This window comes from Bos mutus, chromosome 5 (genome assembly GCF_027580195.1).
Source record: "Bos mutus isolate GX-2022 chromosome 5, NWIPB_WYAK_1.1, whole genome shotgun sequence".
NCBI lineage: Eukaryota > Metazoa > Chordata > Mammalia > Artiodactyla > Bovidae > Bos > Bos mutus.
The window spans coordinates 21524189-21552016 of NC_091621.1; the positions used below are offsets into that span (position 1 = coordinate 21524189).

The 27828-nt window shown below is 46.1% G+C and overlaps 1 protein-coding gene across 1 annotated transcript in view; it reads right to left on the reverse strand.

Moving 5' to 3' along the window:
• Positions 1-27828, reverse strand: part of PPM1H (protein phosphatase, Mg2+/Mn2+ dependent 1H) — a 306473-nt gene that overhangs the window by 58426 nt on the left and 220219 nt on the right. Inside the window, exon 6 of the mRNA XM_005886919.3 lies at positions 18206-18324. Coding sequence (XP_005886981.2) covers positions 18206-18324 — 119 coding nt within the window. The remainder of the gene's footprint in view (positions 1-18205; positions 18325-27828) is intronic.

Below are 27828 nucleotides of genomic sequence, written 5' to 3' on the forward strand. Positions count from 1 at the left end.
AGCAGGGATCGAACCCATGTCCCCTTTTATCACAGATATATATCAATAGATAGTCAGAAAATTATTTAAAAAATGGCATTTATGATCCCCTTGCTTGTCACTTTCTCCTGATAATTCCTAACCTCCAGAGCAGTAGCGTTTGTTACAGTGCTTCTCCAGGGTATATGGTGTTACCTAGACAATTTTCTTCTTCCTTATTCGCTCAGGCTAAATCTACTGGTGAATGCAAGTCCCTCACTGTAGAAAGTTCTTCCTTATCTTTGCTGGATTCCTCTATTCCCAGCCAGAGCCCCCGCCTCTGACTTCGTAACCCACAGGCCAGGAACCTGAAGTTTATGCTTTGGCACCATCCACACACATCACTTCCCACGATCTCTCTTCTCTCCTAAGTCATGACTTTTAACTAGAAAGAAGGATAGAAAAACCACTTGTTGCCCTAAGTCTTCATTTCCTTCATGGGACTTCAAAGTTATTGAAGAAGAATGTGACCCTTTCTTTGGGTTGTGACAGATCCTCTTCCTTCGGGGATGGCCTCATCTCCACCATGCACTCTGTGGCTCCAGTGACACACATCAGTGAGTCACATTCTTCCACTCCCTAACCTCTGGACACGGCCTTGGACGCCTCTCCTCCCCCGGGGCTCTCTCTTCCTGGATTCTCCTCGCTTGGCAGAGCCCGCTGTGGGCGTAGAGTCAGAGGTTCTGAAGTCACCGCTGAGTCCTCACGTGGACTTGCAGTGTGAACGAGGGAAAGCCCCGCAATCTCACTGCGTGTGCTTCCTCAGCTGCCTTTCTTCATGTAAGTTTGCAAGGATTAAATGCAAATATGCCTGAAGGGGAGGGCAGGACGAATTGAAAGAATAGCATTGACATATATGGGCTTCCCCGGTGGCTCGGTGGTAAAGAATCCACCTGCCAATGCAGGAGACATGGGTTCCATCCCTGTGTCAGGAAGATCTGTTGGAGGAGGAAATGGCAGCCCACTTCCGTAGTCTTGCCAGGAAAATCTCATGGGATGGCAAAGAGTTGGACACGACTGAGCGACTGAACATGAGCAGGAGCACTGACATATATACACTAAAACAGACAGCTAGTGGAAAGCTGCCGTATCGCACAGGGAGCTCACTCGCTGCTCTGCAATGCTATAGATGGATGGGATGTGGGCTGGGGTAGAAGGGAGGCTCACAAGGGAGGGGTTATATGTATACATATACCCGATTCACTGTGTTGTACAGCAGAAACCAATACAACACTGTAAAGCAATTATATTCCAATAAAAAACAAATAAATAATGCAAATATGTCTGGCAAAGTCCTTTGTGAAGAAGGATAAGGTATTTAAGTTGTAGCTTTTATGGTTGTAGGAGCCTCCGTCATCACCGTGCACACAGAGCACAGAGGACTGTTCCCACAGGCAGTAACAGAGCACATCCCCACAGGATACTGCTTCCAGCTGAGCCCCCAACACGCCCCAATTCATACTTTTTCTACTGCTGCTAATGATACCAAGGGGGGCAGGTGGCGCTAGTGCTGAAGAACTCGCCAGCCAACACAGCAGACATAGGTTCGATCCCTGGGTCAGGAAGATCCCCTGGAGAAGGGCGTGGCAACCCCCTCCAGTATTCTTGCCTGGAGAATCCCATGGACAGAGCAGCCTGGAGGGCTACAGTCCATGGGGTCACAAGGAGTCAGACATGACTAAAGCCTTACCATGCATAAAGATACCAAAGCAGGAAGGACAGCACCTGTGTGACTTTATCCAGAAAGGTCTATGGTTTCCCCATACAGTGAAAACGCAGAGACTCAGAAGGGTATCTCAGAGCTAATCTAAAGAGAGTGCTTCAGGTTGGTCTGAAATAATCATAAGTGGAGAACATTCCCTCCTCAGCTAGAAGCTTAGCACTCTTCAAGGAAAGAGTTAAGAGCCCCAGGAACTCTCATTTTGCCCAGAGCAGAAACTAAGTCCCAGGCAGGCAGACCCACATCTCAGAGGGGCTGAGCAGGTCTGGGTGGAGGATGGTAGCAGACAAAGTGTCTCAGGCTCTGGTTCCCATTTCTGTCTTCCCACACCCAAACCTCCATAGAAGCTTGAATCCCAGGAGGCCCAGGATGAAGCATCACCCAGGCCTGGTTGGTCAGGAACAGATACATGCCTGGAGCCCAACTGCTCCTCGTGGCTTTTAAGAGCTTGGCAGAACCCCAATGAAGCAATTCACAGAATCTGCAGAGGCTCTCCCCACTCGCCTCTCTCCCCACCCATCCTCCCCAGACCTTCCTGGAAAAAGCACAGCGGGATTGGCAATCACCTCCTGCTTCATTTTTCCTACCAGCCATCTGTATTTCCAAAGGAGTCGAGCCCCAGGCTGAACCACAGGGCTCAGTGAGCCGCATCTTGCTCCTGGAGGTGGCCCTGCGGCAGGGGACCCACTCTCCCTCCTCGATCCATGAATTTCCTTTAAGGCAATACAAGATGTTGCTACTTTGTCATGTCCAAGTCTTTCATCTGTTTTTTTTTTTTTTTTTTTTTAATGTCTACTTTTAAGAGGCCCCTTTCCCTGGTTTCAAAGATTCACAGTAAAGAAGTTTCCCACGGCCAGAAAGAGAGAAAGAAATATTGCATATTGACACAAATATATGGAATCCAGAAAAATGGTACAGATGAACCCATTTACAGGGCAGGAACAGGCACAGGTGTAGACGACAGACTTGCGGCCACAGGGTGGGAAGGAGAGGGTGGATGAATTGAGAGAGCAGCGCTCTATATGCGCTACCACGTGTAAACAGACGGCTAGTGCGCAGCTGCTGTGCAGCACAGGGAGCTCAGCTCGGCGCTTTGTGACGACCTGCAGGGGCAGGATGGGGGGCGGGATGGGAGGCTCAAGAGGGAGGGGATATGTGTATACTTTTAGCTGATTCACGTCGTTGTGCAGCAGAAACTAACACAACACCGTAAAGCAATTATCCTCCAGTTAAAAATAAAAAAACAAATTCCCCCTCAATTTCTTACATGTGTCTTTGGATGACATCTTAATATGCTGGAAAAATGTCTCTGCCCTGTCAGGGAGGATGAATGTGAACCAAACTTAATGAGGTCATGATCAAGTCAGAGCCACGGAGAAGGCTGAGAGGTAGCACTTGGGGCCCCAGGGCGAGTAGCAAGAGGCTGAGAATCATCCTCTCCAAGCAGGTAGGCTGGGGGTTAGGAGTATCCTTTTTAATGTTTCTAGGTAGAACCAACCTTTCTGCCACAGGCTCACCACAATATAGGCAGTCTTTCCTTATTTGTAAAATCTGAGTTTTGAGGGATGGGGTCATATTTTGATGCCTTGAATCCATGGATTTCTGTGCTAAGAGTTGTTGTCAATAGGTATCTTGATTACATGATTTCCTGGGAAAGTCCCCCTGTGAGGTCAAGGCTCCACCAACAAATGCTCCCGTATTTTCTCCTTTTGGTCTTTGGACTGACGTTTAAATTAATTGAAGCCTGCCGGCCCTAAGCTGTATGCAAGTTGATGTGCTGGTGCTAATGCAGTGCAGCAGTCTGGATTCGGGCACAAACAGCATGCTTGAACTGTAAGAGTGTGATTGGTATTTGGTGACATAATTGAAGAGAGCTGGCAGGTGCAGTGCAGCCCAGCTTGGGTATGGCTGGCAGTGATGAGAGAAATGAATGAAAGGGGGAAGCTTCCGGCCCTCTCTGCAGGAGAACTTTTCCTGTAATGGGGTGCAAGCTCTATTCCTGACACTGTAGTTGCCTCTGAGTAACCCCCACCCTCACATCCATGAGTAGGAACCCCCACTCAGCAACCCACAGCCCTCGGGAAATGTCTGCCTCTCTTCTTCCTTCCAGCAGCACGCCTGAACCAGGCCCCACCTAGAGTTCTGCGGGTGGTAACCATGCCTCTCTTGGCCTAAACATTCCTCTTCCTACCGTCAGTCCTATGGGTGATGGCAAGAGGCAACAGAGCTTGCTTTCATACCACTGGTCCATGTTCCCTAGGAGCATGCACTGGGTTAGAGCAGACGTTTCATACTTTATGACTTACAAGACACCTATCAATCTTATTAACCTAGTGTACACCCAATGGGCTTCCCAGGTGGCACCAGTGGTAAAGAATCTGCCTGCCTATGCAGGAGATGCCAGAGACACAGGTTTGATCCCTGGATTGGGAAGATCCTCTGGAGAAGGGCATGGCATCCCACTCCAATATTCTTGCCTGGAAAATTTCATGGACAGAGGAGCCTGGAGGGCGACAGTCCACAGGGTCGCAGAGAGTCAGACACTACTGAGCATGTAGGCACTCATACCCAAACACACCTCAGAAAAACAATACTTACCTTTGCCATCTGATATCCATTTTGATATTTTCTTTTCTCCATATGCTACTTAATTTAAAATGCTCATCTCCATATACCAAATTGATTTCACAACCCCCCAAATGGGTCCCCACTCACAGCTAGAAATGTGGATAGAATTTGGATGGTGGCTCCTAGTAGCTCCACACCAGGACACCAGGCTTTGACCATATGAGAGCAATGGGTCTACCTGATTCATTCGTGAATATTTACTGAGCACCTGCTCGGTACCAGGCACTTGCACAGGTGCTGGCATATGGAGTTAAATCAAATAAGGATCATCTCTTGACTCCTGGGCCCAAAGTTAGTGGTGGAAAAGGATTCATGTGCAAAAACATGCTTTGAATCAGCCTTTTGAAAATATAGTCAATCACGTACACATGCAAAACTGAACCAATCTTATTTCAGGATAAAACATTCCAGATGACTTTTAAGGAAATATCAGATTTGGAAATTATTTCTGACTCGGTATCCACTTGGTGTGCATTAGCACTTGGCTAGGAGAGCTTCATGTTCTAATCAATAACATTTAGATCTCCCCTAGGTATGAATCAGAGATTTTCGTTTTATGAGCACACAAATATGGAACGAATTCTGCATCCTCAGGGACCACTCATTCTAAAACAAACATGAATTTCATTGACATTAGCCTCTAAGTTGTGTGAGACCAAGTCAGCACGTACAAATCAGGAAATAACCAAAATTGACCCCATATCCATGAATGGTGGGGAGAAAATAGCAAATTGTTTGCTACAAAGAGGGTTTTACTGCAGAGGCCGGTTCCTCCGTGCTGGTCTGCAGCCATGCCTCACAAAGCTTCACGCAGATATTTATAAGCCAGAGCACCAGGTCCTACACTCCTCCCTGGGAGAAGCACTTACTCGGCCTCTAGCCTATGCTACGTCCTTGAAATACTTTCATTCAAGTGCCCTTGAACTGGCAACACCACACTGAGCAGAGCATACACCTAATCAACAGCTACTTCAACACACAAAAATATCTTCCCCACCCCCAAATCTTCCGGGGAATTAGATGCTTATCCTGTGGGTTACTACACTCTCTGGGATCCTCTGCTAACTCCCACATTACTCAAGTCCCAGGGTAAGAAGCACAGGCCTGAGGCTGTGGCTGCTAGCATTACTTGGGGGTTGGGGGTAGGTATTACTAGGGGGAAGTGATGTGTGTCGGGGCACATAGCACTCTTGGCTCTTGAAGTCAGAGTGGCCCTGCTGCTTTTTATTATCCAATAGTGGCTCAGACAGTAAAGAATCTGCCTGCAATGCAGGAGATCTGAGTTCGATCCCTGGGTCAGGAAGATCTCCTGAAGAAAGGAATGGTTACCCACTCCAGTAGTCTTGCCTGGAAAATCCCATGGACAGATGAGCCTGGAGAGCTATTATAGAGTCGCAGAGTCAGACACGACTGAACAGCTAATACTTTCACTATTGCTTCAGATGATGGACTTCAAAGGCAGCAACTGTTAAAGCTTTAGCCATCATCTTACCCCAAACACCTACAGAATTCAATATACCCAATGTTTATTATGCACTCACTTCACTCTACTTTGGGCTTCGCTCATAGCTCAGTTGGTAAAGAATCTGCCTGCAATGCAGGAGACCTGGGTTCTATCCCTGGGTCAGGAAGATCCCCTGGAGAAGGAAATGGCAACCCGCTTCAGATTCTTGCCTGGAGAATCCCACGGCAGAGGAGCCTGGCAGGCTACAGTCCATGGCATCACAAGAACTGGACACGACTTAGGGACTAAACTACCACCACGTCATTCTAAGCACTTTGTAAAGCATTTATTTACTTTTGGCCACCATGCAGCATGGAGGATCATAATTCCTTGGCCAGGGATCGAATCTATGCCCTCTGCAGTGGAAGCGTGGAGTCTTAACCACTGGACCATCAAGGAAGTCCCAGCACTCGTATTTCTAAAACCTATATGATGCTTAGAACAACCTTGTAAGACAGATATTAACATTAACCCCATTACACAAGTAAGAAAACAGAGGTCACACCGCTAGGAAACCACACAGGTTAAGCCAGACTGGCCGCAAAGTGCACTGTGCTCTCAATCATGGTTCTCTGCCTGCCCTTGAAGGGCTGTGGGTGTGGGTAAACACCATTAAATGGCATGATGTGCAACAGGAATGTTTAATACGACTAATCTTCATGCTCCGAGTAGATCTTAAAAGTTTTTGAAGTCTCCTCCCTTTCCAGGTTTTCATGGAAGGTGCGTGGAAGTTTAAACATACCGCCTTCTCAGGCTGCTTCTTCCCTTTACAAAATGGAAGAGAGTCAAGGTCATTGCAGAAGTAGCTTCAACCTGAGGTCTGGCTCTCAAGTTGTTCTGTTGATTGGAATTGAGAGACCTTAAATCTTTACACTTAAATGCCCAGTTTTTCCGAGAGTGAGGCAAGGCCACCTAGAAGGAGTAGGCAGGTTTGTGGAGGGAGGACCACTTACTCAGGAAGAACGGGAGTGAAAACCCAGCAATTTCCACACCCTGATCTTACCCACGTATGCATACCATACCAGGGCCTGGACCATCTCCAGGTTACGGGCACAAGTATTAATAAGGAAAAAGAAAGGATCGACTCAACTCTGACCCACGGTTGGCACCTAAGGGCTTCATCAGTCCTTATCTTTCCCAGCAGGTCCCAACCACAGCCCCCTCCTGAACACAGTCTTTGGTTCATGCAGGTGGTCAAAGAAGTTCCCAAGCACCAGCAGGAGGATACACAGGACAAGCTGCTAGAGAGAGCCCAGTGAGCTCAGTGCCTGTTCATCAGTCATCTCTGTGAGCTGCTGCTCACATCCGTGGGGCCTTCCCTGATGGCTCACATGGTAAAGCATCTGCCTGCAATGCAGGAGACCCAGGTTCGATCGCTGGTTCAGGAAGATACCCCAGCAGGGAATGGTAACCCATTCCAGTATTCCTGTCTGGAGAATCCCAGGGAGGGACAGAGGGGCCTGGCGAGCTATAGCCTATGCAGTTACAAAGAATCAGATATGACTGAGTGACTAACACTTTCATATATCCACAGTACAAATGTCTAGGGCTGCCCAAGGTCAATGTTTAAGGATATACAAGAATCACTTCAGAGGTTTGAAAAAAAAATCCCAGATTCTAGGACCTCAGGGATTCTGGAATATTTGACCACCCTAGGTGGAAAGCTTCACTGTGGGTAAACTCTCCTCTGCCAGTTTGGGTATGGTTTGTTCTACACTTGACTGTAAGCACCCTGGGGTCAGGGACTGCTTCAGTCTTCTTTATTTCCCCAAAGCCCAGCACAACACCCAGTTCACTGAATGAGTAAGTAATGGTTAAAACTCATCACTCCACATAGATGAAGCTATGGTGCCCTGTCCTTTAAGCTACTGAGCACATTGCATAGCATTTGATTTACCCAGGGGGACAGACAAGGCTGATTTAACCCTAGAGGAATCTGAACCTAGAATTGGCAGCGTCTCATTGCCTCTGCCAGAGTAACAAGGTGAAGGATAAAAAGTGGACATGCTACCAGCAAGTCTAGTTCTTATAGACAGATGTGTTTAGCTCTTCAGTGAGGGACAGATGTAGGACCTTGTCCTTGCTCTAAATAAGGCTTGGATTGATTTGTCTGAAGGTCAGAGGAACATGAAGGTGGAGCGAGGTCTTTCGGGGCATGGAATGGTGGTCTTCTCACTCTTTTATGTGGATTCCTGGGGTAAGCCCAGAATGCAGGGGTTTAAACCAGCTCCCCAGTTGACTCTGAAGCCGTGGTGGATTAGCACCTTTATGGGATTATCAGCTTGAAACCAGCAACACTGATTTCCTAGTCTGAAACTTAGTGGGCAGAGAGAGGGTGGCAAGGATAAGAAAAACCTTTCCTCCGGGAAGAGTGAAATTTTATAACTTAAGGTCTGTAGGTTGGACATAGGACAATGTTCCCTGTTGTAAAGTACCTGGAAATGTGTTGGAGTGTTACAGTACTCACTTCTCTGGAATTTCATTAAAAACAGGATCTTATAAATAGGCTGAGGATTGGACCATGTGTCCTTCTAAATATACTGTCAGCTCTATATTTCTGTGCTACCGTGTGTCATTGTCATACTTTATACATGTGTAGAGCTCTGGAGGGTGGGAAAATAAAATTATGATAGTTACTGCCATCCTTAGCATGGCATTCAGAGCTGCCCTAACTTACATTAGGCTTCTTAGGTGGTGCTACTGGTAAAGAACTCACTTGCTAATGCAGGAGACCTGAGACATTGGTTCGATTCCTTGGGTAGGGAGGGTCCCCTGGAGGAGGGCACGACAACCCACTCTAGTATTCTTGCCTGGAGAATCCCATGCACCAACAAGCCTAGTGGGCTGCAGTGCATAGGGTCACAAAGAGTCGGACACGACTGAGCCACTCAGCATGCACGCACCATCAGGAATACTATCTAGCTGACGTGTACCAGCAAGTGTGTACGCAGGGTGAAAACACTGATACACCCCTGTGCTGGCCTGCAAATAATGACTGTCACAAGTCTGCAACTACCCCCATCTGCTGGATTCTCCCCTGGAATCCCTATGATGTGGTAAGGAAAGAATTAATGCCTGGCACATTCTAGGCATTAATTCTAGGACCCAGATGGAGTCTAGTCCTCCATGCTGTCAAAATATTTTGAATATGACCTCCAGCTTCCACATTCCCAGAACACACAACTTACTTTCATGTCTCTGGGCTTCCACTTGAGCTACACACTCTGCTCAGCGTATCCTTCTCTCAACCCTCCGAAACCTCTGCTGTTTCAGATCTTTGGTTCAACCACGACCTTCCCCACTGAGTCTTCCCCAATCCCAATCTCAGTTCCCCAAAACCACTGGTCCTTCTTCTATAGCCACAGGGCCTTTTTTCTTCAACCCCCCCTTTTTAAAAGCCCTATATTTTGGCCTGCTTTAGTCATTCATCCACAAATTCCAACTGATCTACCTCTCTGACTCTTGAGATTTTAAAAATAGATTTATAGGGAAAATGGTATTGTTCAATCAATTTCTAGGAAGCTGGTCTCTGGGCTAGCTGACCACCTCTATGACGTGAGCACTGTCTTAGCTGATAAGATCCTTCCTACGTGAGGACATGCTTCGGCCAGTGAGGGGCTTGGAGACCCAGCTTCTGGGCTGTGGCTCAGAAGAACTGCAGTGGTGCCTCAGTAAGTCCAGCACAGGGGTGGATGGAAAGTCCATGGGTAGATTTAAAACAAACAAACAAAAAACACAACCCCGCCACCCCCACCAACAAATAAAATAATCACTACGTGGCAGCTTCCAGGGACAGAGGGGCTTCCTAGCATACTTAACTATTCTCACAGATAAGCTGGCACAGTGGCTGTGGGACAGACCTGCCCCATGGAAGCGGCCAGCACCCCTTCAGTCTCCTGCTTCTCTAAACTGCCTTCTTTTTTCCTTTCAGTTTCTAGCCTCTCGTTACAATTGGGAAACGAGCATCTCAACACACATTATTAGGCTGTATAATCCACGGCAAGGATCAGATCTTGCTGATCCTTCCAGCTTCCATCACATCTAATGATTATATTACCAGACACAGACAACAGTTACTAAATGCCAGCTTGGTTCAATGCACTGACCAAGTCATACCATCCGATTATTAGGTTCTGCCGTTAGCCCCACGTACATATGTGGAACCTGAGGAAGACAGAGGTGACGTGCTTTGTCCCAGCCACACCTGGGCACTATCCCAGCCAGGCAGTCTGGCTCCACATCTCTTGTTCTTAACTACGACTCAATGTCTAACATGCTGCAGATGTACAATAAAGGTTTGTCGAATACAGAAACAAGTGTGCCCCGGGGTTCCTTGGCTAACAGGACACCTATTTTCACAGGGATGCAGGCAAGCACTTGACATCCTCAAACTTCCCCCAGATGACTTGGAGCTAAGTCACCCCCTCACATGTACTGTGTGCCTGCAAACAGCACTCACTGGGGGAGAAGTGGTAGAGACCTGATGCTTGGGGATAAATGAAGGAGTACAGATAAGTGTGCGACTGTTCACAGGGTCTGAGGGGGAAAAACGCTTGGAAGTGGTTTGACCACTTCAGGAACAAGACATTTATATCTATCAGCAAAGCAGAGAGAGAGGCTGTGAGTGTGTAAAGAGTCAGTGGACGATCACTGCGGGGCAGGCTGGCTGGGCATCTTTTTTCTTTCTCCTCCCCGTGGGCTGACCATGCCGGTCTGTCTCAGTTCCCAACCATTTGTAAAGATCTCTCAGCCTCCACTGGCCTCACGGGCAGAGCGGCGGGAGGAGGGCAGGGAGCAAGAGGTCATTTATCACTGTCGGGAGATGTGCTGCACACAGCAGGGTTGGCTTTACTCCCTGCTGCTCCTGCAGCCAGAGCTGCAAACCTTGAAAAAATGCAGAACATGCACCTCGAAAATATCTATTCATCATCGCAGCCCGGGGACCACGGGAGTGGCCCCTCTTCACGTGGGTTGACCCGTTCTGCCTTCAGCCCGGGTCCCACCGAACTGGGAACATGGGGACTTCTTAGGGACCTGATCCCTGTCCTGGCCAACCCCCAATCTACTACAATCTCCCGAGATTTGGGGTTAAAATTCTCTGAGATGCCATCCAAACCCCTCCTCTCTCCATTAACTCCGATTTCCAGATTGTTTTTCACCATCAGACTGCAGCCAAGGTGGCCCATAATCATTAAATTATGAAAATACAAGTGGCTGGGAGGAAATGAATCCCAGGTTTAACTCAGGAATGGCCTGCTTTCTCGTGAAGTGATTATAAAATTAAAATGTGCTATTTCTCTGGTGAGTATAAAAAGCCTCCTTGGTGAAGTCGATGGCCCCACAGTAACGTCAGGATTTGCACCACGAAGGGACTGCACGCACCTCAACCACGGGAGTCAGGGACTTCTGCAGGTAAATTTCCAAAGACTGGGTTAAAGGTGATTAAAATCAAGAAGAGGAGGAGGACGGGGTTTGAATTTTCCAATTACTCTTGAAAACTCAAAAGTCAAGCTGCTAGAAAATGCAGGCTTTCTGAGCAGGACTAATAATGCTGAGCTAATTAGACCCACAGGCATGGCCAACATATAAATTCAGCCCAAAGGAGGGACACTGTCCCTTTAAAAACTGCCTGGGGATCAGTGGAAAAGCTAATGAGGAGTGTCAGTTGGGGCTGTTTTTTAGGTGGTCCTCGGGAGGACATAGCCTGGGGTTTCTGTAACAGCGCTTCTGTGCTTGGTTCAATAAATCAATTTATATTAAAACGTGGGTACAGCTCTGGAGCTGCCTTCATAAAGCATTCTGTGGCGTTTCTCAATCTGCTTATCCCCTTCCCTGTCAGCCTGCTTGAATGTACCGTCAGAGGGCACTGAAAAGAGCAATAAAGAAGAAGATGGAAGAAACGAAACTATTTGTGAAACTTGACCCAGCAGCTCTACACCACGCTGGGGGCTGCCTCTGGTGAGTTTCTCTCCAGAAGACATTTGGATGGTTGGTAAGAAGCCCAATGTTGGGGGTTGCAGCGCTTAACCCAGAGCTGGGCTCCAGGCTGCACACTGAGAATAAATGTCAACCTCAACCAGAAAGGAAAAGGGTTGCAAGTGAAGCTGCTTTTCAACCTGATCCTTGGGGTCTGAAATATTCTCCAAGAGGTGAAAGAAAAAAACAAGATGAATAAAAGTGCCAACGGCTGGCAGAGTCTAGGAGGTGGCGGAGAGGGGCTGGAGGAAGGAGGTGTGTTACTGACCAGGGCAGATGGAATGGTCAGCAGGCTTGCCAGTGAGGGATGGCTGCAGACCAGACATGTCTAAACACAATGACCTTTGCCCCCGAAGGTCTGAAAAGTAGAGGGAAGCCCGTCTCCCACTTCTGGACTTGGAGTCCAGCAGCAGCAGGGTCAGAAGCCACAGAACATGGCCACAACATTCTGCTCTCCCCATCTTGGCTCAGCTGTCTTTTTAACTCCTTGCTACTGGGTTGTTCAATTATAGACAGCTCCCGGCATTGCCCTCCACCCCAGTTAAACCCTTACATTACCGAGACTGCAGTGCCATCTGCTAAGACTTTATGTGATGATGGAAATGTTCTATATCTGTCACGTCCACTTCAGTAGCCACGAGCCACACGTGGCCACTGAACAACTGAGATGAGGCTGCTGTGACGTGGGAAACCAATGTTTACTTTTAATTAATTTTAACTAATTTAGATTGAAATGGTCCCTGGGGGCTAGTGGCCACTCTGCCGGGAGGACACGGAACAGAAAAGTTTCCCTTTGCCTTCATAAAGGCAGTGAGTGCTGAGAGAAGAAAATGGCGGTGGACAGCACTCTGTTCCCAGGGGAAAGCCTCTGATTTATCAGCTCTCAGTTTCAAGGGAAATAGAGGAGGGAACAATTCCCCTGATGCGTCATCAAGTCAGAATCACAAAAGAGTTAAGGGCTGCAAGAGACAGAAATGAAAGGTTACCATCACTGGAATTTCCCTAATGGAGTCCGTCTTTTTCAGAAGCTCGGAAAAGCAGCGCAAAGCCCACCCCCACTGGAGGCTGGCAGAGAAGGGCACAGGAAGCATTTTATAAACAAGAGACCCCAGGCTCGGGATTTGCCCAGGGCCCCAGAACCTTGGCAGAGTGAGTGCCCAAGCAGCACTCTCTTTCCTAAGTAAGCCATGCCATCTCATGTTACTGGTCCCTGAAATAAGACCATTATAAACGTTAAAACGGCTTTGCTTAAAGAAAGAATTTTGGTGTACTTTACTGTTAACCAGAACCATCTGGAAGCAATCTTGCATTCACACGATGGACTTGTCCTCTTTGGCCCTCGCTCTCAACAAATCCCATCAGCCCAGGAACAGCTGCTGGAGAGTCTGGCCCAAAGCCAGGGGTGAAGCTATGGCCCCCTCCCGTGTGCTCTGGGGTGTGTGTGTGGGGGCCCAGCCTTGCTCGTCACCCCATGCGGCCAGACACAGAGCACAAAGAACACAGATCCTACACGAGAAAGCGAAATCACCCGCGGTCACAGCAGCGGGCACTTGGTGCCACAAAGCCAGCTGTGAGAAACTGTTGTTTTAACTCGGGAACACAGATGCTTGCCAGCAAATAACAGCCTGAGATGGCTCAGAGGGGAGTGGGTCAGGACGCTGGGCTCACAATGCCAGCTAGTGAGCATCGTGCAACAGACAGCAGCTCCACACAAAGGGCTGGGGAGGAGGGACACGGCTCGTACCAAGTCCAAGGCCAAGGTTCTGGCACCAGGACCGAGGACATCCAGCACAGAAGGTGAGAGCTGGGACATGTCAGGGACTGACTCAGCATCCAGAGTGCTGTTAGCAAACGCCTTTGTGGAGCTTCCCTGGTGGCTCAGAGGTAAAGAATCTGCCTGCCAACGCAGGAGACACGGGTTCGATCCCTGGTCCGGGAAGATCCCCCATGCCGCAGAGTAACTACGTGTGTGTGCCACAACCACTGAGTCTGGGCTCTAGAGCCTGGGAGCTGCAACTACCGAAGCCTGCATGTCCCAGAGCCAGTGCTCCACAAGAGAAGCCACCGCCATGGGAAGCCTGCACACCAACAAAGACCCACCCACCATAGTAAAAAAAACACAAAAAACAAAAGAAACCAAACTTGACCTATTTATAAAATAATTTTTAAAAAAGAGAGAGAGAAGAAAAAAAAAGCCTTCGTAAATCAAACCCCTGTGCAAACTATCTGAGCAGAAAGGAGGTGGGGGAGCCAGGGACGAGACAGATTTCATTAGGAAGGTCTGGGTGACAATAACCTTTTGTCCTCTATACAATCTGGGCCTGCCAAGCTCCATAGTCTCCGAGAAAGCACGAGGGTGGGAGAGAAAGAATCCCCATCACGAGGCAACAGACTCATCCTTAATTATGAGAGCAGGCTTCCCGGAGCTGACATCCTCTCCCACACTTCCTCCCGGCTGCAGACACACCACAGAAAGCTGGCAGGATGCTCCTCTAATGAGAGCAGTCAATTTTCCTAAGTAAAGGAAATCTGGTGCTTTGGGGATCATCCCCATCATCACCACCCCCAAACCACACACAGACTTTTAGTGACGAGTGTGAAGCATCACAGTTTAATTTGGCCAACAGTCCATTGGGTCAGATTGAGAACTGGAAAAATGACTACCTCGGCAGCTCCTGAAATGTTTTATTTCATCCTCTTGTCCTCTAAAGGGCTGGCAAGGAGACACTGATCCTAGTAGATGGAGGTCCCCTGCTTAAATTTCCACCGCAGCTCAAAACTGAATAATCATGTCTAATCTCACTCTGAAGAAAAGTTGATTCTGATTGTATCAGAAAGAGCCCCAGGCTAAGAATCAGAAGCCTGGGTTTATTCTGACATTTTTGCATTCGTGGCCACTTAAGTAAGTGTAAGCCACTTAATCCCTCTGAGCCTCAGTTTGCTCAGCTGCAAAATGGGAATGAGGAAGAGGACTCCTCTTTGGGCATTTGACAGTTTAGCACCAGACTGAACAGTGTACCCCTGAAGTGAGGTCACCTTGGTTCACAGACTGGCTTTTCCCCTTACGAGTTGTATGACCTTGAGCAACTTGGCCCATGTGCCTCAGTTTCCTCATCTGTAAAATGCACCGAGTTCATAGGAAGTGTGTAAAGGTCTCATCACAGTCGGTGCCTGGCCCTTAGCTGTCTCCCTCACTGTCAGCCAGCCCCATGACCAGTAGGGACAAGCAGGCAGATAAACATTTCCACAACTAGGTCTTTGCTACAAAGTTTCAACAGCTTGGCAATGGATGAACCCTTACTTGTTAGAAAGGTTTACAAGTTCACAGGCCAAGACTAATTCTGAAGCCAAGAAACATAAAGGAGGGCTGGGGTGAGGACTTACCTGTCTCCTTGAGCACGATGCATTCCCAACACCCACCAGTCCACCTTCAACCAATCCCAACACCTTGGCAGTAATTTGGGGCTTTCATGGAAAAAGAGGCTGCAGATCCTTGTCTCTTTCTGTTTAATTCATTTGCCAGCCTTTCTCTTTCTAATAGACAACTCAGAAAAATAGGAAACTGGGAGTCTATGTTTCTTAAGTCCTGAAAAAATAACTGCTAGGCTTGAGGTTTTCTGTTAGAGGTAAAAAAACATTTTTTAAAAGAACTCATTAAAGCTGGGAGGTGGGCAAAAGGAGTTTACATAGGCAGGGGTCTAAATTGGTTTTAAACTTCCCAACTTCTTCCAACAAAGAAAGATCTCTCCTTTCCCATAAGTGTCATTTTCAAATCCTAAGTAACAACAGATAGGAAATAAACAAAGATGTACATCAATCTCTGCTTGTAGCCAAAGTTGTGAGCCAACAGCCATGTAGGGAGCTTTGCTGAAACAAATGAGCAAATCACATCTGACTGAAGCCATTCTCAGTCTTGGCTCCTCGGTTATTCGGTACCTTCTGTGGAGTTCTGCACAGTTAAATACAGCCCATTTATGGACTGTTCACTTGCTTAAGACCCTGCTAATGCATGTGTGTGCCTGTATGTTAGATAGAGAGCAAAAGCGAGTAACTGTGTGTGTGCATAAAGCTGGATGTAATCTAATCCTGAACTTATCTACATTTTAAAAAAAACTGTAAAAAGGGGTAATCTTTAGCCATTTGTTTACCAAGTTTGTTGTGACTGCTGAGATCTAATTTGCCTTTTTGGCATAGAAAGAAAATACAAACAGCCTTGCCTCAAGCTCAACATGGCTTGTGTGCTGGCTTCTCATTCCTACCCTTCCCATCAACCATCTGTGTGTCCGCCACCCCCATCAACTTCTGTCAATCACACCTTTCATCCAATAATCACAGCCTGTCAACTACATGTCAGGCACAGGATGAGGCACTGGGCTGCCCCTCTGGGGGCTGACAGACCACTATAATTAGAGTAACTGATGACTTACCCCTTACATTTATCCCTTGACCAAAACCATCTAGTTTCTTGTTTATTTCCTTGCCTTCTCTGCTTTCTGCTTCCATCCCTCTATTTGGCTCTGGAGATCTCATATCCATATTTCTATGATAATTTTTCTCTAGATATCTGAATCTGCTTTCTCTCCTGGTCATTCTCCCTCTTACTGTATAATAACCTTCCTAAAGCATTGCTTTTTATCATTTCATTCTCCTCAGCAACACAAAAGTGTAACCAGCAGGGTCTCACAGTAAACCTCAATTTCTCTGTCTGGCTTCCCACATTCTCAATTATGCTCTCCCGGTACCATCTCAGCCTGACTTCCTACAGCCACACCCTCCCCCCATTTTGGCCATTTTCCTTGCTGTCTGTTAGCTTTGCTCTTTTTGTTTATGTGTTTATAACCACGTGGGTTCCTAAACTGGAATGGTTTTCAGTCCACCTTTCCAAATTCTACAAAGACCAGACCAAACCAAGCCTCTACGGTTTTCTGAATTACATGAACCCTCACCTGAAACTTTTCTGTAAGGAGTGCTGATTCTGCTGATTGAATAAAAATGCATTTGCAAGGAAACCCATTCTGGAGCAACAAAACTTCAGAGCTCAGAGCAGCAAATGTGGTAAACCCTTTCTGATAAACCCAATCATGTTTTAGAGCAGGAGTAAGTATTTTTAAAGCCCTGCTGCAACCACTCAAATGCTCTGTTGTCGCATGAAGTGACAGCTCAAACATAAACAAAAGAATGTGACTATACTTTTCAAAGTTATTTACTAGAAGAGGTGGTTGTGCTGGGGGGATGGGGCGTTGGAATTTGGTTCTCGGACTGCAATTTGCTGACCCTGCTCTAGAAGAAGGGTGAATACTGGTGAGGATCTCTTTGGATGACAAAGGACAACTGGACATGCCTCAGGATAGCCTCTGATCCTGGCTGGGTAGCTCGACTATTCCTTTAAGACAGTACATACCCTTGGAGTGGATTTTCAGCCTAAAAGTCATCCCTATGGGAATTTGGGCTGTGACCATCTGTTACAGCTATTTTGGTCAAACAAGAAGAGATAATGAAATCTACTTTGTAGCCTGTGTTGGGGGCGTGGCAAGGAAAGAGGCCTCTGTCTCATTCTGCTGTCCTCCAGACTGGCGAGGGGCTCCCTGGTCAGGATCACAGGGTCTTAGAGCAAACCTTCCCCTACGCTCCTTGGTGCCAGGCACTGTCCCCTCGCTTCGTCCTTACACCAACCTTATGAAGTTTCAGTACTTTATCATCATATCTATTTTCAGTTGGAATAAACAGATGAGGTCTTAGTCAATGTTAACTACTGACCCACAGAAATGGTTTGGGGGCCTTATATAGGTATGTGTGTTTGGAGAATAAGACGCCCGTTGCCAAGAGCTCTTTTGTGGTGAAATGTGGTGAAATAATAACAGCTCATTACCGCTGGTCCTTACACCCACCCTTCAGAGAGTATTCTTTTCATTTTATTCATGAGAAACTGAACTCATAGGGGTTAAGTAGTTTATCCAACTCTGCCTATTCTGAAAGGTCAGAGTTATGATTCAAATCCAAGCTGGTCTGGCCAAATAGAGCTTTGGCTCATTCCTTTGAGCCCCATTAAGTAACTGTGACCTAAAAAAACCAAGTTTAATGTGTTTTAAAAGCCCCCAAATTCCTGCTCTGTGTGAAGTGGGGGATAACATCAGCTTGATGGGTCTAGTATCCTTAGGGAGGGCCTCAGAGAGCAGAGAAGCAAACCAACACCCAGATCTGAGAGCAGCAGAAGCGGGTGTAGACCCTTTTCCTTCCCCACCAGCCCAGGGCTCCGCCTGCACCTCCTGATCCAAACTGCAGAACTGACTTTTCATGGCGGCGATGCTGCCTTCACGGACACTGCAGCAGTGCCCAGGCAGAGGGAGGCATGTTCTTACCAGCCTGTCATATTAAAATCCCTGTAGAGCATCTTCTTTCCAAGTTCCTTCCTCTGTACTCTCCTTGGAAACTCCAAATGTGTGAACTCATTTCCCAGCAAGTGAGGCTGCATGAATGCCTAATAGCAAAAAGAGAAGAAGAAGAAAAAAACCACATATTTAGAGGAAAAAATAAGACCCAAGGATGTTTCGCAAATTGACACAGGCCACATTTATGAAGTTAGAAGATGGTTCTCAAATTTTTAGGGAGATAAACAGATTTAAGAACCTGAATACAATATCAACAAATAAAAATCACGAATGTAATTTATAAAAAGACATGACTTTTTCATGTGAGATGATAAATTAATTGTAATCAGAGAAATGTATCTCTAAAGCAAGAAAAAGGTTCACTTTATAATTCAAATTCAAGATGGTTTCACTTGGTTGGACGTCAGGAAAGCTCACCCTGACTCTCTCCTCCTTGGCTTTCTCTGCTTGCCTCCTGCGCATGTTCCTAGTTATCACGGCCTTGGCTCTGAAAGCTGCGTGTGGGTCTCCATGTGAACACAGTGGCCTGAGAGAGATGGCTGGGGCCGCATGCACCAGACAGGAACTTTCTGTTGGACTCCCTCCATTTTGCTCTGCAGTAATTTGATCATGTAATTGGAAGACTGTTCCAGAGCAGATGGCTTCTTCCCCTCCCCCAAATCTCTGTTCACACTACACAAGTCTTGAGCAAACAGCCACTTAGGGAATTGCTGTGAAACAACAAACAGTCTCATTGTCACACTCCAAATTCAAATCCAGTTATCCAAGAGACGAAATGCTCAAGTATGAACTTCCCTGCTTGGAGTCTACACATCGTAAGCAGACCTGGCCTGGATCTGCCCTGTACCAAGCCATATACCTGCTTGTTAGTGGTGTACTGGAATGGCTCTCTCTTTCTCTGGCAGAGAAAAGAGTGAGCAGAGCAGAGCACGGCCTGGCACTGCAGGGGAGCCAGGGCTCCCTGCCACAGGACAGATGGCCATGTCCTTGGTCTGCTGGAAACAGACATCTCCCGCGGCCTCTTTCCCAGGACCTGACACCAACCTATCTTCCACTGAGTCTCATGGTGGTTCAGAGGTCTCTGTTGGATGCTAGCCATTAGAAGCCAAGTGTACTAGGAGTCAGAGGAAGCCAAGCTGAACTGTCCCCAGGCTGGTCAGATTGGACCAGCCAACAGAACTCTGAGCCAGGGATGCTGAGCAGGCATGGGGAAAGGAGGGGCAGGATGGGGGTGAGAAGAGGGGAGGGGCTTTGAAACCTCTGCTGGGAATGAGACTTGTGCTGCCTCTGAGTATCAAGGACACTAAAACACTGGGTTTTACAGAAAGCTTCCTTGGAAAGGAAGAAGGGAACTAAAATTCACAGCACAGGTCAGTGGGGTGGGCTCTGGATTCGAATCCAAGTTCTGCATTTATAAGCTCAGTGGTTTTCCTGGGTGACTTAACTGCTTGGGCCTCAGTTTCTTTACTTGCACATTGAGACTAATTGCAGATTTATCTCATACTATTTGAATAATGAAATGGCATCTAAAGTGCACTGATCATGATGGTCTCTGTTTATAACAAGAAAATAATTTATCCATCTAATGGCTGTCAAGTCTTCTGTAGTATTTTGTGAGCTCTCAGTTCACACCCTAACAATCTTAGGGCAGGACCTGACCTGTGGGGCCCATTGCAAAAGGAAAATATGGAGCCACTATTCAAAGTTAAAAATTTCAAGATGGTGACAGCGGAGCATTAAGCCAAGTGCAGACTCTGGGCAACTGCAGAAATGGCATCCTTGATGGCAGCTGTATCTACACAGTAGATACAATTTTATTCCTCTCCATTATTTGGGTCGACCCATGAAAACTAAGGACCAAAGGCATTAGTAGTCAGTGAACAGCACCGTCTGTCATATATCCTCTGTCATCTCTCAAAATTTTGGGACTATATCAGCATGGTGTTTCTGTCTATCCCCTTGCCTTCTAAGCCGGAGTAACATTGACCTAGGGGTTGCTACACGTCAGGCACTTAACACCTTATGTTATTACCTTAGTAATGCTATGAAGCAGATGTCATAGACTCAATTCACAAATGAGGAAACTAAGGTCCAGAGAGGTTAAGACACCTAGCCTAAGGTTATCAGCCAGGAATGGGTGATTCTAGGGTTTGAGCTTAACATCAAACCCATAACCTCCATCCTAACCCGTATGTTTGTCCTTTAACCTGCACACACATTAACAAAAAACAGTGAACAGGCAACAACAGGCCTGTTGCCATGCCAAGTCTGAACCACAAATAGGCACACGTGAGGATCTGGTTAATAAAAAAATTACAGATCTGCACACAGCTGGGTCACAACAATGTTCTTCAAATAGCAAGAAGAAATCGTTTAATAACACGAGTGATTAAAGTAGTACAAATCCATACAAAAGGATTCTGTGGGATCACATACAAAGGTGTCAGAGAGAATATGTAATTACACAGAAAGAGCAAACATACGTTTATAAAAAGCAGGCTGTCAAACAATATGTGTCTGTGAGAGTGCATGTATAGAAACTTATGTATATCATGTCATAGATATACAGATCTATCAAACTCTGAGAGACCGTGGAGGATAGAGGAGCCTGGAAGGCTACAACCCCTACAACCATAGGGTTGCAAAGAGTGGACACGACTTAGTAACTAAACAACAACAAAAACCTTTAACATACATGTACGCATAAGTGAGTATACATGTGTATAAATACAGGTACATCACACACACACACACCATAACAAACAGGCTATGACCCAAAAGCCATGACTAAGTACATTCTGTACCCTCGTGCCTTTACCGTTGGAATGTTTGCCTGGGCACTTTATCAGAAGTCTGCAGGGTAGCTACTACTGACAGGGGCCACCATGCCTCTCCCTCTGGGGATGGGCAGGCTCAAAGGGACCTTGAACCCTTGGTCACCTGTGACATCCGTTGTCCCTTCACATGCAGAGACTTTCAGGGTCTCAACAAGCCACCTGCTTCTCCTGTTATAACAAGTGGCTATTGTAGTTCATCAATTCTAAGATGCTTCTTATTAGATGTGCCATTAGTTACCTCTAAGGCAGGGGGGAAAAGCTGCCAATTTTACACTAGGCATAATACTTTCTAATCACTTCAATTTTTTAATTTATTATTTTTAAAGAGCTCCTTTCAATGTAGGCAAAACTATTATCTATCACTGTTTTGCAGGCTTCCCTGGTGGCTTACACAGCAAAGAATCCTCCTACAATGCAGGAGACGTGGGTTCGATTCCTGGGTCGTGAAGATCCCCTGGAGAAGGAAATGGCAATCCACTTCAACATTCCCACCTGAGAAATCCTGTGGACAGAGGAGCCTGGTGGGTTACAGTCCATGGGGATAGCAGAGTCCGACATGACTGAGCAACTAACACACATTTTGCATATTTAAGGAAGGAATATGTAAATGAAGAGTATCTGTTAAGGTTGTTCCAAAACATTTTCGCATTTAGGATCTGATGGCACTCATCATTTTCCAGTTCTAAATTACCCTGTGTTCATGATTTCCCCACAAGAGCCAGCTATATTTCAGGGGCCCTTTGGGTTTAACAACTTGTAGAAGCACTACAAGCCTCAGAGGCAGGGGTGCGGAGTTCTGAAGCTGGCTTTGTCATCCTCCAGAGTTTGCTTTCTTCTGACGTCCACTTGGGGGATGCGGCTGAGCAAGGCTGGTAACTCCTCCCTAAGTCCCCCTGCTGGACTGGTACCTCCGAAGGGACAGCAGCGCTTCCCGTTAGTCTGTGGGGTTTTCCTCCAAGTTGCTGAGTGAGCTCCTGTTCTGAACTTCAATCCTGATCTACTGATGTCTGCTTATGCCCGGAAGATGACGTCCATGTCATGCTGAACACCAGGCTGATAGCAACAATCAACTGTAAACTTCAGGTATGTCCGAAGGTAAGAGAGAAAAGGTATTTTGTCTCTGAGGAATTACTGTGGTATTCAACCCCCACCGATACAATGCCACACCCTTGGGTTTCTCTGTGATCATTTTTCTTCCTCTGGCTAACCGCCACAGCACATTCCACATGTTATGTGGCACATTTTCTGTTACAGCCATGCCCATCATAGAATGCATGTGTATTCCACACGTACTGAGGACATATCCCGCCCCCTGGCATATTTTTGAAAGTGAAAGTGTTAGTTGCTCAGTTGCATCCAACTTTTTGTGACCCCATGTAGCCCACCAGGCTCCTCTGTTTATGGATTCTCCAGGCCAGAATACTGGAGTAGGTAGTCATTCCCCTCTCCAGGGAATCTTCCCAACCCAGGGATTAAACCCAGGTCTCCTCCCTTGCAGGCAGATTCTTTACCATCTGAGCCACCAGGGAAGTCCTTTTCACTATGCTTTAAAATGACCATTCCCATCCTAACCGTAGGCTTCCCTCTTAGCAGCACTTTTGATACTCACCCCAGTTTTATTTGTCAGACCTGATGGAGTTACTGCTGTTAAAGAAAGAAACAACTCAAGAATTAAGTACAAGTGGAATAGGTGGCTGACAAATGAAAAATGAGATGCTACAATATAATGGGACATATACCCGTTGTTTTCTGAGGAAAATGCTCATTGGTATACCTTGTCAGGCAATACTCATCAAAGTCTGCATAGTCTATCAGGTTGTCATATCAAAATACCAGACAGGGATCTAAAGCAGCAAAAAATTATTTCTCACAGACTGGAGTCTGGGAAATCTAAGATCAAGATGCCAGCAGATTTGCTGCCTGGTGAGGACTCTCTTCCTGGCTTGCACACTGCCGCCTTCTTCCTGAACCTCACGAGCTTTCCTCCATGCTCACATGGGGAGAGAGAAATCGAGCACGCTGGCATCTCTTCTCATCAGGAAACTAACCCTATTAAATCAGGGCCCACTCTTACGACCTCATTTATTAATTACTTCTGTAAAGGTCCTATCTCGAAATTGAGTACATTGGGGGTGAGGGTTTCCACACAGGAATGTGGGGGGAGGAATACATACCTTCAGTCCATAACATGGTCTTGTATGTACTTATGTTTATATATGTACATACACTCAAAGTCATCAAAATATTACAAAGTATTATCTGATGGTTTCCTTTCTAACTTACCTATATTCATGAATATGTCTACCAGTAGATATGGATTATTTTCATTTTGAAAATACTCTAAAATTTATTTTTTGAGAAGCCAGGCTTTAAACTAGGTCTGACAAAACCATTGAGAGGAGTTTTACAGCCCTTTCATATTCCAAAAATTTGAGTCACTGGAAGGGGCCACCCCAGGTAGACACACCCGGCGCCAATGCAGGCGATGCTGAAGCCCTCTGCAGCCCAACAGCCCAGCACAGAGACATTTTGTTCTCAGAAGTCGAGTGGCCCAGCAACTTGGGAACTCAGAAACTTCTTTAGGACCTGCCCAGCGTCCAAGCAACATAGACTGGTTAGTGTTACTTCACTAGTGCTGGCCTGCCCTGCTGGAACCATTGCCCAAGTCAGCATTCTAGAATCTTGAGCCTCAAAAGTGACTTAACTCATAATACATGTAAGCACTACACAGACACAGTTTAGAGTCTGCAAAACGTGGGAGCTCTGATGTGTCAGGTTCCTTTCAGCAATAAAATCCAATGATTTTTCTGACTCCAAACTTGTAGAATTCATGGACAATTCTGGCATGTTTTTAACTCCATGGCTCATACCCGGACCACTCATAAACATATGCATGTTGACTGCCCCTTCCCCAGGCTCAGCTAAGGATGCTGGTGTATTAGAAACGTGGACTCTAATGGGATCAACATCCAAGATGAAAGCAAGCACACATTAGGGTCACAGGTCCACCTGCAAAATGAAAATTCTCGACACTCTCCTACACATTCCTTATTTATCTGCTAGGCTGAATATATTTTAGCTTTTTCTCTTTGATGGCGCTATTTGGATTTATGTATGTTAGAAACATCTGCATGGTGACGCAAGTAAAACCAAATACACTTGAATATGTTCATTATTTTTAAAACCTCAGCTACACTCTAGTGCCCAGCATAGTACTGACCACAGTAAAGACTCTTAAGTATTTGCTAGAGGAATGAATACAGAACATTCTGACCTGCTTTACACAGTCACCTTTCAGTGACTATTACTTTATAAAGTAAGACAACATAGCTTTCAAACATTAGAAAAAGATAAAACTAAGATCTATGGCATTTATAATCTTGGATGCACATTACATATTTTGGATTTAGAACATTTTTATTTAACAATTTCATAGATACCTTCCTGTAAATTCTCAAGAATGTGGATACAGTTATACCATTGAAAACTTCATGATATTCCACAGTCCTAAGGATATCTAAATATGTTGCCTCTCCTCCTCCTAATAAGCATGCTGACTAGAAACCTACAAACATATTTTACACTAAAATCCAATTTCAATTGTGCTAGCCTGCCCCATGTTAAAAAAAAACAAAAACAAAAACAAAACCCAATAGACTTCTTTTTGTACCTCTATTTATCCTAAATTTTGAGGCTCTCCTTCAAGGAAGCATAACTGAATGCTTCTAACTAAAGTGAGGGGGTGGAGGTACATTTGGAGCTCGGCTGTGTACCATAAATGGCACCTGGGGGAAAAGGCTTGGTAACCACTGCCCTGGCAAAACCACAGGCAGGTGGCCGAGAGCCTTTTAAGGACTCTAGAGAGTGCAGGTTTGCTTAAAAAATAAAAAAAAAAAGAGACTAGAACATATCCTTGCCACTTAATGAGAATCCATTTCCAGACATGGTTGTGTCTGGCCAGAAACAAGAAGTTTCTCTAGGGAGAGGATGCTGGAGTAATCACTGTGCCAAGAAATGGCAGGCTACAGAGATGGGGCGGGAGGATCAAGCATCTTCTGGCTGCTCTCCTCTCTGGTCATGGGCAGAAACCAGCATCAAGGGAAGAGGAGCCCGGTGAGCACAGTCCTGTGAAGAAACACAGCCATCCCATCTCAGTGACAGTCTCCGAGTCACAGAGGGACTGAGCCGTAACAGGAGGGGACAACCTGAAGAAGAGAGGCCTTCTGGAACATTCCAGAAAGTCTCACTAGAGCAGAGTGCATCCCTGAACCCAGGTCTGTCTTGCTCCAGAGCACATGGACCTGAGCCCCACCATCCTGGGATGGGGGAGAGCTCTGAGCATCCTGGCATGGCAGGGAGAAAACAGGGAGTGGAAAAAGGAATCCAGATCCCAGGGAGGGATATGTACATACTGGGTCCTGGAGGAGGCTGAGCACCAGGCCTCCTGCAGACACTGAGACAGTAGTTCCTCAGGTTACTAAAAACTGCTGCTGAGGAACACAAAATGTTTCCTTCTTTTAATAAATTTTCCTTCTGCCACTTTGTGATCAGCTTGCCAGTGAATAGTGAGAGTCAATAAGGGGGACTGTGCCAGGTTTGGGGGGCATCCAGCCAATGGAATTCAGGCAATTAATATATAAGCTCCTGCAGGTATGGGTCGGAGAAGGCAATGGCACCCCACTCCAGTACTCTTGCCTGGAAAATCCCACGGATGGAGGAGCCTGGTGGGCTGCATGCAGTCCATGGGGTCGGGAAGAGTCGAACACGACTGAGAGACTTCACTTTCACTTTTCACTCTCATGCACTGGAGAAGGAAATGGCAACCCACTCCAGTGTTCTTGCCTGGAGAATCCCAGGGACAGGGGAGCCTGGTGGGCTTCCATCTATGGGCTCGCACAGAGTCGGACACGACTGAGGCAATTTAACAGCAGCAGCAGGTATGGGTACCAGGGGTTGGGGATTCAAAGAATTTAAAAAAAGAGACCCCTCTGCTCAGAGCTCATGCACTAGCGGGGGAGAATGAGGGAGGCTTATAGGTGGGAATGGAACTATCTTCAAGAGTAAGGAACAAAGAGTGGGGTCACTGGGCAGGGTCAGAGAAAATCTGAAAAGTTAATTATTTAAAATTTTTTTAATTAAAAAAAATTTTTTTAATGAATGTATAGTCACTTTACAGTGTCTTAGCAAAGTGATTCAGTTATGTGTGTATGTATTTTTTCAGATTCTTTTCCATTATAGGTTATTACAAAATACTGAATATAGTTCCTGTGCTATACATATAGCAGGACTTCACTGTTAATTTCACACATAGTAGTGTATATACGGGGTTTCCCAGGTGGTGCTAGTGGTAAGGAACCTGCCTGCCAATGCAGGAGACATAAGAGACTCAGGTTCAATCCCTGGGTCAGGAAGATCCCCTTGGAGGAGGGCATGGCAACCGACTCTGGTATTCTTGCCTAGAGAACATGGACTGAGAAGCCTAGCAGGCTACAGTCCATAGGGTCACACAGAGTCAGACATGACAAAAGCTACTTAGCATGCACACAGTATATATACAAGTTAATCTCAAATTTGTGATTTATCCCTCTCCCCCACCTCCACTTCCCCTTTGGTAACCATACATTTGTTTTCTATCCGTGAATCTATTTCTGTTTTGTAAATAAGTTTGTATCATGTTTGAGATTCCATATATGAGTGGCATCATATGATATCTGTCTTTCTGTCTGGTTTACTTCAGCCAGTAGGATAATCTTTAGGTCCATCCATGTTGCTGCAAATAGCATTACTTCATTCTTTTTAATGACTAATATTCCATCGTGTGTGTGTGTTGTGTGCGTGTATGTACATATATATACACACATATGCACCACATCTTTATCCATTCATGTCAGTGGACATTGAGGTTGCCTCCACATCTTGCTACTAAAATAATGCTGCTACGAACACTAGGGTGCATGCATCTTTTTGAATTAGAGCTTTTGTCTTTTCCAGATATTTTCCCAGGAGTGGGGTTGCTGGATCATATGATAACTCTATTTTTAGTTTTTTAAGGAACTTCCACACTGTTCTCCATAATGGCTGCATGAATTTACACTCCCACCAACAGTGTGGAAGGGTCCCCCTTTCTCCACACCCTCTCCAGCATTTATTATTTGTAGCTGTTTTAATGAGAGCCATTCTCACTGGAATAAGGTGATACCTCATTGTAGTTCTGATCTGCATTTCCCTGATGATGAGTGATGTTGAGCAGTTTTTCATGTGCCTGTTGGCCATCTGCAGGCCTTCTCTGAAAAAAATGTCTATTTAGGTCTTCTGCCCTTTTCTTGATTGGGTTGTTTTGTTTTCTTGATACTGAGCTGTGTAAGCTGTTTGCATATTTTAGAAATTAAGTCCTTGTCGGTCATATCATTTGCCAATATTTTCTTTCACCCTGTAGGTTGTCTTTTCATTTTGTTTATGGTTTCCTTTGCTGTGAAAAAGCTTTTAAGTTTAATTAGGTCTCATTTGTTCATTTTTGCTTTTGTTTCCATTACTCTAGCAGATAGATTTGAAAAAATACCGCTGCAATTTATGTCAGTGTTCTGCCTATGCTTTCCTCTGGCAGAAAAGTATCTGAAGAGCTAGTCAGGTAAGGGCTTTGGGGCAAGTGCAGCAGGACGCAAGGAGGTGGGAAGCAGCAGGGGCTCCTGGAGCGGCTCTTAGGAGAGAACAGTGTGGGACAGACAGGAGGCAGAAGTGTGGCTTCCTGGAAAACCT